Source organism: Leptodactylus fuscus, chromosome 5 (assembly GCF_031893055.1).
Source record: "Leptodactylus fuscus isolate aLepFus1 chromosome 5, aLepFus1.hap2, whole genome shotgun sequence".
Lineage (NCBI taxonomy): Eukaryota > Metazoa > Chordata > Amphibia > Anura > Leptodactylidae > Leptodactylus > Leptodactylus fuscus.
In genome coordinates this window covers 206,565,807-206,577,378 of record NC_134269.1, presented here as the reverse complement: position 1 = coordinate 206,577,378, position 11,572 = coordinate 206,565,807, and the positions used below count along the sequence as shown (strand labels likewise).

General features: G+C 49.4%; 1 protein-coding gene across 1 annotated transcript; it reads right to left on the bottom strand.

The window, feature by feature from the left end:
• Positions 1-214: 214 nt before the first annotated feature.
• NDUFA9 (NADH:ubiquinone oxidoreductase subunit A9) lies at positions 215-9,598 on the bottom strand. The gene is made up of 11 exons (XM_075275069.1): positions 9,503-9,598; positions 7,844-8,014; positions 6,714-6,811; positions 4,958-5,049; positions 4,595-4,736; positions 3,204-3,306; positions 2,028-2,095; positions 1,842-1,918; positions 1,262-1,357; positions 786-852; positions 215-479 (listed from the first exon to the last, which is right to left on the bottom strand). The coding sequence occupies exons 1-11, from the start codon at positions 9,549-9,551 to the stop codon at positions 309-311; spliced, it is 1,134 nt and encodes a 377-aa protein (XP_075131170.1). The 5' UTR covers positions 9,552-9,598; the 3' UTR covers positions 215-308.
• Positions 9,599-11,572: the final 1,974 nt, after the last annotated feature.

The following is an 11,572-nucleotide window of genomic DNA, read 5'->3' as shown; positions in this document are numbered from 1 at the left end:
GAAAGGTCCTCATCCTAGAGCGGTTGCAAAGATTGTCTATGGAGGACCCGTCCTGTCCAGCATTACACAGACAACCCATAGATCAGAGTGGACACGGGGTAATGCTCGATTTCCCCCTGTGGTGGCGCTGCAGGGAGACTGAACACTCTGTAGAGTCCAGCTCCTCTGTCACACTTAGCACAGACTGAACCATAAAAGGAAAACCACCCCCAGATAAAGTGGACAATACCATTAATAGTTTATTTATGTACACGGGAGGTGTAAGCACAATTCTCAATCCTTATAAAGAACCCACAGGCCATGACCCCTTAGAAGTTCACAGGGGTGGCCGGCTTCGCCACGTCCAACTCGGCATCCAACCAGCGGTATTTACGGTGACGACGTAGGACCTCGATGGCTTTCTGCTCGATGGGCGTTGGAACGATGCCGAGGTCTTCCAGACCGGGGAGGTCGGGATATTTCTTGTCTGTGATGTGGAACTAGGGAGCAACAAGGAGTTATGTTATTCATGGTCCTGGGCTGTAGACGTGTGGTCACACTAAACATGACACCTCGTCCTACAGCAATTCCTCTATACACAAAGCTAGTAAATCCCCAAGGGGGTAAGATGGGAGGTCTACAACCCGTCCCAACACGGATACAGCATGCTGAGAGTTGTAGTTTTGCAACAGCGGAAGAGCTACAGACTGGAGACCACTATCTTAAAGGGATCCCCTATACACAGATGGCATAGATATTGTCCGCTCAACATTTCCATTGCGTTTGGCAGTGCAGGCAGTACTCACTCGATCCACTTTGTCGCGGCTCGTCCACTTGTCAAATGGATTCAGTTCAAAGAATCGGCCGATCAGACTACAAAGAGGAGACACCGAGGATTTTTAGAGAGAAATGACGGCAAGCAGAAAAACCATATACGTTATAGGACACAAATGAGAAACCCATTTAAAGGGGTCAATCATATCAGATCTGTGCAGTACAGATCAGCTCCCAATATGGTGTACATACCGGGGGCTGCACTGCTTCTTGCCATACAGTGGTGAGTTTAGGTACTGCAATGCAATGAACCAAAACCCTCCACTATCAATCTTATGGCAAGTGAATGGCACCGCTCCCGGCATGTAAGCAATATCGGGGAGCAGTCCTGACGGCCTGCGGGGGTCTCAGCTCTTGGACCCTTGTGAATCTAATATCATAAGGATAGACCATCAATACTAGAAGCTGGATGAGCCCTTTAAGGGCTACAAAGACGACTCCTACTTACTGATAGATGGGGCGAGGCATCGGGTACTGCAGCAAAGGTCTATGAGTAACGGCAAATATGTATTTGACCAAGTCCTGAAGAAGATACCGGTGAGGTCTAATAGGGAGAAAAAAAGAGGACAAGAGTTATCACTGACCCAATTCCCACAGTGACCCTCTGGGGGTCGGCCATAACACCACACATACAAGGATCAGGACAGGGCGCAGCCGCCTCTCCGTAGACATCCTCCTCATCCTCGCTGCCAAGCCTAAGACCTGCCCTGAACGATTAAGAATTAACATCCCTGCACTCAGCCGAGGAGAAAACAACCTCCGAAATGGACATGTCGCCGGTCCATTATGTGGGAATGATTTATGGAAGATAAAAGTGAGGCTTAAGTGCCCATTTTCGTCTCCGCGGATCTCAAGGCTTGACCGAAAGATCCCGCAGAAAAAAAAAAGAAAGAAAAACAAGCCGCCGGCTAAGCGAGCCTTTATGATGCCATATTACCAGTCACTAAAGGGTTAAGAGACGTTCCTATGAACAGCCGCACGGTACGACCCCCCTGACGTCCCCCATTTAGTCAGCGCCAGCGACTTACCCAGCTAAAGCATACGTCTTCCCTGCAGAGTCGGGGTCTTTGATGATATTGACGATAGCCTTGGCGACATCCACGACCTGCGTATAGAAAAGCCGCGTGACAAATCTATAGGGCAGTATATAGGATAGTCCAGAAATACGTATCACAGCCACCTGTACCGTCATAAGGACTGCAGCGACTACTCACGTAAATCGGCTGCTTCACCGTCTTCTGACCGAAGGATATCAGGGGCACTCCGCCAAACCACCGCATGTCTGCGCAGAAAGAAGACAAGTCACAGAAATGGGGAAAAATAAAACAAAAATAGTAAATTACTGGATTTTCACACACTCTGTCTGGTCATAGAGAACCATGTTGTCCTCTGTAGTTACGCCTGGCACGGGTTGTGGAGTAGCCTAGACATATCACCGGAGCTGGGCTGCGGGACAAATCTGGGAGCCTTCAATAGCAATGGCGGGATGCTGGCCCTGGTGCCTTGACCGAGGTGTCAGGGGCCTTAATGCTCGCGATCAGTCCGGGCACTGATTGAGGGCATTAGCGCCAGGTCTCTTCTGAGCGGCCGCCATATTTAAAGAGGACCTTTCATGGTTTGGGGCACAGGCAGTTCTATATACTGCTGAGTTCAGCGCACTGTCGGCTTTCCCGATCTGTGCCCCGGGTAAAGTGCTAGCGGTCCCGGTACCGTAGCTCTTCACAGTCAGAAAGGTGTTCCTGACAGTCAGTCAGGAACGTCCTTCTAAACAGCAGCGCCCATCGCACTGTACAGTGTGAGCGGGGAGGAACGCCCCCTCCCCTCCTGATAATACTCGTCTATGGACGTGCACTGTGATCAGAGGAAAGGGGCGTTCCTTCCTGCTCACACTGTACAGCGCTATAGGCGCTGCTGTGGAGAAGGACGTTCCTGACTGACTATCAGGAACGCCCTTCTGACTGTGAAGAGCTACAGTACCGGGACCGAAAGCTCTTTACCTGGGGCACAGATCAGGAAAGCCGACAGTGTGCTGAATTCAGCAGTATATAGAACTGCCTGTGCCCAAACCATGAAAGGTCCTCTTTAAATACTCGACATCCTCTCTAATATTACAGCAGATGTCGGGGAGGGGTTAAATGTACCTTATGATCATCAGTCACAAGGCCCGTTTGCAGCTCAGTCTCATTCAAGTAAGTTGGGGCAGATCCTATCTAATATGGTGTCGTCCACAGTGCCCAAGAGAAGGAGAATGATCGGGGTTACAGAGATGGCAGGTAAACTGCAGGACTCGACATGAGACGCCTATTGCCATGTGGAATACACCATCCCGAACAACGGAGAGTGAGGCGCAGACGTGAACCTAGCCGAAAATTCTGATAAAAAAGACCTACTTGCATAATAATTGAGGAATCTGTCTTCCCGGCCGTACATCTCTGCAGGCTTCAGAATAATGGCGTCAGGATAGGCGTCTCTCACGGCTTCTTCCCCTACCGCCTGATGTCAGAGAAAGCAACAGCAATATAACATTAAGGCAGAAGCAATGGATGGCGGCACACTGGACTGGATGGTTTTTTTCGGTATGCAAACGAGTTCTCTCGCAGCACTTGGGGCGGGCCCCAATGCTGCGAGAGATATCTCCAGCGCCTCCTTCTTCTTCTTCTGGAACGCCCTCTCCCCGTGTCTTCTTCCAGTGCTGGGTTTCAAACTTCTAGGCCTCGGGAAGAGCTGACTGCGCATGCCCGGGCCACAAGAAAATGGCCGCATACACAGTAATCTGGTGTAAGCGGCCATTTTCTTGTGGCCCAGGCATGCGCAGTCGGCTCTTCCTGAGGCCTAGAAGATTGAAACCCAGCACTGGAAATAGATGCAGGGAGAAGCCGTTCCAGAAGAAGATGGAGGCGGCGCTGGAGAGTTCTCTCGCAGCATTGGGAACGCCCCTAGTGCTGTTTGAGCGCTGAGGACCACCCCCAGTGCTGCGAGAGAACTCATTTGCATATGAAGAAAACCTGGATTTCTACCGAACGGCGGCGCAGAGAAGACATCTAAAGGTAGGAGAAGAATAGTCTTTAAGGCTATTCCTACGTGTAATCGAGAGAAAAAAGGATATCCAATGATAGGATCCCTTTAATACCACTTTACGAGTCGTGTGGGCTCAACAATACCAATCCTAAAAATGAAAGAGGTGCAGCACTGGTTTAGCACTGCGTTGCTTTCTATATTTTCCAGCCCACCCTACTGTGCAGGGAACTGCACCAAACCCCGTTGGCATTAAAGGGGCTTTGCTGCAGTTTTCTACACAGCCAGATGGAAAGGAGGGGGCAGCGATAAACCAGCTCAGCAGCCCCTTCATTCTCAAGATCCCAAAAAGTTGGATCCAAACCTAAAATGATGACAACAGACTGTAAGATTATGTGAACAAAACTCAGCTTAAAGGGATTGTCCACGACCCAGCAAAGTTGGATGCTGACTATTCACAGGATAGGTCATCGGTATCAGATCGGTCAGGGTCTAACATGACAACCCTATGCTGATCAGCCGCTGGAAGTCACATACAAGGTATACGGCCGCTCAGCTATCATGAAAGTGTATGGGATCAGAGTTGCAGCCTCCTGTCTGTACCCGGTAATGGCGGAGCCTGGGACTGCAGCCGTATACTGGATAACTTATCAGCTGGGGGCCTCGGTGTCGGACCCTGACGATCCGATGCCTATAACCTATCCTGAGTTGTAGACAACCCCTTTAAACAAAAACCTCCCATCTCCCATTAATGTCCGCATCCCACCTTATTCCGCAGCAGCTTTGAGGGGCTCTTCATGTCAGCGTTAAGATGGGAGACATGGATGAACTTCTCCACGCCCACCTCTCGCGCCAATGATGCAATGTCTCTCGGGATATTGACAAACACGTCCTCGAATTTGAAATTACTAAAATGAAGAGAAAAAAAAAAAAAAAAAAGCTATTTGTGACATCAGACCAAAAGAATTTGTGTTAAAAACGACATAAACGCAGCATAAAACAGCGCCCAACATCCCGGGATCCAAACTCCTCCCAGTCCGGCTCCAGATCTAGGTTGTGGGCTATGAATGGTCTAGAAGAGGGGCAGACTGATCCCGGTGTAAGAGCGACAAAGGTTCGGGACACTTACTTCGTCTCCCATTCCTTCCCCACAAGGTTTATGACCACATCGGAGTGCTGGAGCGCCTGCAGGGTGGAGTCTCGGTCTCTCGGGTTCCACTCCTGAAATGACAAGGGAGCCATTAACAACTTTGCTGAATTATGTGAATTCCACCCCAAAACTAAATAGGGTCCCTTACTACAAAGATCTGATTTTAAAGGGATCCTATCACTGGATCCCCTTTTTTCTGACTAGCACGTAGGAATAGCCTTAAGAAAGCCTATTCTTCTCCTACCTTTAGATGTCTTCTCCGGTAGAAATCCCGGTTTTCTTTGGTATGCAAATGAGTTCTCTTGCAGCACTGGGGGCGGTCCTCAGCACTCAAACAGCACTGTGTGCGTCCCCAATGCTGCGAGAGAACTCTCCAGCGCCGCCTCCATCTTCTTCTGGAACGCCCTCTCCCTGTGTCTTGTTCCATCCTGGCTTTCAATCTTCTAGGTCTCGGGCAGAGCCGACTGCGCATGCCTGGGCCACAAGAAAATGGCCGCTTACACCAGCTTACTGTGAAGATTGAAACCCAGGACGGAAGAAGACACAGGGAAAGGCCGTTCCAGAAGAAGATAGAAACAGCGCTGGAGAGTTCTCTCACAGCATGCGGACGCCCCCAGTGCTGCGAGAGAACTCATTTGCATACCGAAGAAAAACGGGATTTCTACGGAACAGTGGCGCGGAGAAGACATCTAAAGGTAGGAAAAGAATAGCCTTTCTTAAGGCTATTCCCACGTGTTAGGGAGAAAAAAAGGGGATCCAGTGATAGGATCCCTTTAATATTTTGCCCGGGGCTCCCTCTAGTGGCCAAACTGCCTGTTTAGACACATCAGGAAAGACTGCAGTGAGCAGATCTCTAAAATCTGCTACTTAGGCTCGGTTTACATCTGCAAATGGGTTTCCGTTCAGGAAAAAAAGCGGTTACCTTAGGAAACCTGCAGACCCCTTAGTCTACAATGGGATCCGTGTGGTTTCCATATGAAAAATGCGGAGAGAAAAGTGCTGCTTGGAACAGAATGACACAAACGCAGATGTGAACTGGGCCTAAAATGGGTTTTCCAGCCTCAAAACAAGTCTACAAGATAGGTCATCAGTAGAGATGAGCAAACACTATTCAAAACAGCCGTTTCGAATAGCACGCTCCCATAGAAATGAATGGAAGCGGCCGGCATGCAGACTTTGCCGGCGGCCGGTCACTTAACCCCCCGCGTGCCAGCTACGTCCATTCATTTCTATGGGAGCGTGCTATTCGAAACGGCTGTTTTGAATAGTGTTTGCTCATCTCTAGTCATCAGTATGTAATCTGGAGGGGGGTCCAACAACTGGACCTTGAACAACCCTGTCGCAGCTGTCAGGGCTGCAGTGCTGTATACAACACTCATCCACTTGCAGCTTCTGGCATACGGCTGATCTGCATAGGGTCCAGGTATCAGTCCCCAAGATCACATACTGATGACGAATCCTTTGCATAGGTTACAAGTATAACGACTTGATTTGGAACCTGAGCAAAGGGAAAGGGAATGTTCAGGATTACAAAAACACTGCTGCCCACAGGTCATGTGTGGTATTACAGCTCAATCCCAACCACTAAGGAGCAAAACTGCAATACCGGACATAACCTGTGGATAACTGTGGCGCTGCTGTTCTGCGGCCACGTGTTTTCAATCCTGGACAATTCCTTTAAATTTTCATTTTTGGCAGTGGTTTACCTTCAGGAAAATTGAATGAAGCCACTTACCATGAAGTGTAACTGTCCCAGGTCTCCCATAGGTCGGAGGTACATGACATCGTACTGGTCGCATCGGTAGGGTATGACCACCTGCGAGCCGATACGTCCTGAAATAAAGGGTTAAAAGAGATTAAAACCAAAAATTAAGTCAAATGAAACAGGCACCACCACTACACTGTACTGAGCTCCATACACTGTATACAGAGCCTGGTCCGTACACTCTTATGGCGGCGCCTGAAACTGCAGCCCCGATCCCATTCACCTGAAATAGAACAGGGCTGCTTCCAGCTGTATACCTAGTATACAGGCAGCCGAAACAACAGACCGGGTCAAGGACCCTAAGTGACCTGGACCAATTACTTTCAGATCCCGAACAATCCCTTTAAAAATTAAAGGGGTTGTCCCATCAAAGACGACCCCTTTCAGAACACGGCCATGCAGAGGATTGGCTGATATTATTAGGGATGGCAGGCATTGCCTCAGCAGTGGCCACTACAGGAGAGATGAAGTATTACATGGCGGCTGGTAATATGTGGTCAGCAGGAGCCCAAGTGCAATACCAAGTGCAACCACTATACAGTGTACGGCGCTGTGCTTGGCAGCATTTGTCCACATACTGTGGTGTCTCCAAACAGCTGATCAGATGGGGTTCTGGGTGTAGGACCCAACTAGATCTGATATTAAAGGAGTTGTGCAGGACTCATTATGTTCATTGGTTGCCTCTCCATCCCATTAAAATGAATGGGACTGAGCTGCAGCGCAGCCATGTGACCGACATGATGTCACTTGCTATTGCTAAGAAGCAAGCAGCCATGTTTTTGAGTCCTGAACAACCCCTTTAATGATCTATCCTAAGGAAAGATTATCAATATCTTTGTCCTCAGTTTCTATTGACTGATAGGCTATCCATTTTAGATCTATGAGGGTCCGACACAGATCAGCACCAAGACAGCCCTGCTCCCAGTAATGTTTGCATACCGGGGGCAGAGTTGCTCACGTGGCATACAAACTGTAATAGGGTCTCTTGGTGGCACCAACACCAGAAGAAAATGGATATCCCCTTTAATAGATTCATATAGTGGAGGCAAACAGTGACCCCTGGTGGTTACACAAGGACAGAAGATAGTACTACAAGTTACCTAGCCTGTTGACAACATATCTGCCCAGGAAACCTGTCGCTCCAAAGACCGTGGCTACTATCCCGCTGACAGCAGAGCGTCCCGGCTTCCCGCGGGGGATGACAGAATGATGGACGCCCCTCTGCTGTAAGACCACAGGGACAGAGGCGGCCAGTGAGGAGATCTGTGAGCCTGGAATAAAAGAGACAGAACAGATATTAGCAGAGGGTTCATACAGAGACACACGAGGGCAGGAATACAGGAAATGTAATGTATGTACACAGTGACTGTACCAGCAGAATAGTGAGCGCAGCTTTGGAGTATAAGGGCTAGTTCACACGTGAACTGCCCGCGCGGGTTTTGACACAGAGAGAGACGCGGCTCGCCGCGTCTCTCTCTTGTCAAAACCCGCCCGCCGCGACCATCGCTGTCGTGGCTTAACCCTCTGCTGTCGGCTCAAATGAATGAGCCGACATAGGAGGGAGCTGCCGGGGGCGGAAGCCGCGCGGCTGAGCCTGCGTGGCTTCCGCCTGAAGAAAGGACATGTCCTTTCTTTTCTCCGCTAGCAGCAGCTCGCCGCTAGCGGAGAAAAGAAGCCCAGCGGTCTCCATAGACCACCATTATAAGGGGAGGTTTTGGACGCGAAATCCGCTGTCAAAAACCTTCCCTTATACTCACGTGTGAACTAGCCCTTATACAGGATAAGTAATGTAATGTATGTACACAGTGACTGCACCAGCAGAATAGTGAGCGCAGCTCTGGAGTATAATACAGGATAAGTAATGTAATGTATGTACACAGTGACTGCACCAGCAGAATAGTGAGCGCAGCTCTGGAGTATAATACAGGATAAGTAATGTAATGTATGTACACAGTGACTGCACCGACAGAATAGTGAGCGCAGCTCTGGAGTATAATACAGGATAAGTAATGTAATGTATGTACACAGTGACTGCACCAGCAGAATAGTGAGCGCAGCTCTGGAGTATAATACAGGATAAGTAATGTAATGTATGTACACAGTGACTGCACCGACAGAATAGTGAGCGCAGCTCTGGAGTATAATACAGGATAAGTAATGTAATGTATATACACAGTGACTGCACCAGCAGAATAGTGAGCACAGCTCTGGAGTATAATACAGGATAAGTAATGTATTTATAGATGATATCTAATGGTGTATAGAGGTGAACATACACTACAAGGCCACATGAAGGCGCTACAACCACAAGTGCCAAGTAACGGCATAGATAGGGCAGATGAAGGTAATGTGGATCTCCGCATATGGCAGACATACATAATAATCCTACAACAGCTCGGTACAAGTCTCCATATAACAATAACACAATCCCGCTGCGGAATATGATGAGATACAAATATAATGTATTACTATTATTATTACTACTGAACCTTCCTGTTAGCCGGTCAATGAGATTTGTTAGATCCCCAGAGATAGTAGAACTACAAGTCCCAGCAGTCTGACACCAGGTGACAGGTCCCTTCTATTACTAAGTACATGAAATCCCTTAGTCCCAGCACAGCTGACACTTGTAGTTCCGCACAGGGGCGCTGTACACTAGTGACACCCCCTGGTGGACACATATAATGACAGGCAAGGCCCCCGTTCTCTGCTCCCGGGACCGATCCCTCCTTTTCTTGCATTCTCCCCGTATGACTTACGTGACATTGCCCGGGCACCGGCCGCCCTGCAGAGGATAATGACCGCCATCTTGACCGAGCTCCCACAAGCCTGCGCGACCTACGGAAGCCGGGACGGACTCGTTTATGTTTTGACACTTTTGACACAGCTCAAAGGCTCCACCTAGCGGCCAGAATGCGCAGTGTCACTGCAGTCTAAGTATTTACATCCGAACCTGGGAGAGCTGGGTGATAGCCAATGGCTACCACTACAAGTTCTGTAAGGCCAATAATACTCCTACAACCTAGGACAGTTGGGTCACACACAATGACAACCCCGGGACAGAAATAGGGACAAAATCTGCTGCGGAAAATTACGTACCACCCAGCCCATGCCCATGTATAATACCCCTTAGTGCCCCCATATGGTTTCATGCCCCTTGTTGCCCACATACAATATGAATTCCTCTTCTGCCCCCACACATAGTATAATGTCCCCCCTTATGGCCCCTATACAGGGGCGTAGCCCTGTTTGCTGTTGGTTGGGGTTGTACTTTGATACAGAGGGCTGAACCTTTACCCTCGCTCTGCTCCCACATAGTATAAGACCCCCTTGTCGTCCCTACACAGTATATACCCCGTCCCCAATGGCCCACACACTAGATCACCAGGGGGATCAGCAGCTTTCACAATAAATGATAAGACACCCCGTTCGTAGGCTCCGCAGGGATCTCAGTGGTCGGACCCCCACCAATCATCTCTTCTATGTATACAGGACAAATATTAGAGTTAATTCAATACCTCGCTCCATAGGGATGCATATTAGCGGCCGGCGCCTAACCCCTTGCTGTACGGCCGCCCCCATGCATTCCTATGGGAGCGAGGTATTCCAAACTATAGCTGTGAATACTATACGCTCATCTCTAATAAATACGTTTAGTGACAATCACTTTAGGCCAGCACCCCGTGTTGTGGAAACGCCACGGTTTGGCCGTGTTTTACAGTACCTGCCAAGTGGGTGGGATTCTGGCTAATCCCATCCACACATTGCAAAAAAAAAAATATCCGTAGTGGCCATGTTGGGATTTCAAAAAGTGTAAATCGCAGCATGTCAATTATACCTATGGGAACGCCGGCGGTTTCCGTAAAATAGAAGCAGAAACGTAGGAGGGGACCACTGGGGAAAGATAATGATAACGCATGGGGGAGGAACTGGGGAATGGCAAAGATGGGAGACCTATGTTGGGGGGGGGGGGGGTAACCACCAGAGAGAAGACAACGATAACACTTGAAGGGGCCACTGGGGAAAGGCAATGATAACCCTTGGAGGGAGGGGGGAATGGCAAAGATCACCGGGGGGACCACCCGGGAAAAGCAACGATAACACATGGAGGGGCCACAGTGAAGCAGATCCTTTGATGTCTTGTATACCGTGCACTGGTTGAGGCCTTCGTGACTAAACCTCTTAGGCCTCGTAAACACACGGGGCATGGGACCACGTATTTTGGCCGCATCAGAATAGGACCAAAATGCACCTGCTGCAACAGTCGCGGCATCCGACAGTCGCGGCTTCCCGCTCCGGAGTAGGCCCAAACTAATGGGCCTAGTCCAGAGGGTGCTGTCACAAGCCCGACTCTGCCTGAAGAAAGGGCAGCTCTAGAGATGAACGAACACTGTTCAGATCAGCCGATCCGAGCAGCACGCGCCCATAGAAATGAATGGAAGCACCTGTGACGACGGCCGGCCGCCAGCAAAGTCAGCGTCACAGGTGCTTCCATTCATTTCTATGGGTGCGTGCTGTTCGGATCGGCTGATCTGAACAGTGTTCGTTCATCTCTAGGCAGCTCGCTTCTTTTTTCCGTGATCTGGAACATACCGCTCACGGAAAAAAGTAAGCTAGCGGTCTACATAGACCTCTATTGTGAGGGGGCGGATTCTGAGGTGGATTCGGCGTCAGAATCCGCCCCCTCTTGCCCCATGTGAACGAGCCCTAACTTGGTGTTGCAGCTTTTCATTCGTCGGATATGGACTTTTTGGATTGGACATTTCAGGAAGACATTAGGATGGCGGTTTTATTCTTTGGACGATATGAAGCTTCTTCCTTCTCTTTAC

Coding starts and splice junctions, on each gene's coding strand:
- NDUFA9 (XM_075275069.1), bottom strand. CDS start 9,551: ATGGCGGTCATTATCCTCTGCAGGGCGGCCGGTGCCCGGGCAATGTCA. Junction 8,015..9,502: donor CGGTGCCCGGGCAATGTCAC/GTAAGTCATACG, acceptor CTTTTATTCCAG/GCTCACAGATCTCCTCACTG. Junction 5,050..6,713: donor TGGGACAGTTACACTTCATG/GTAAGTGGCTTC, acceptor TTGTCATTTCAG/GAGTGGAACCCGAGAGACCG.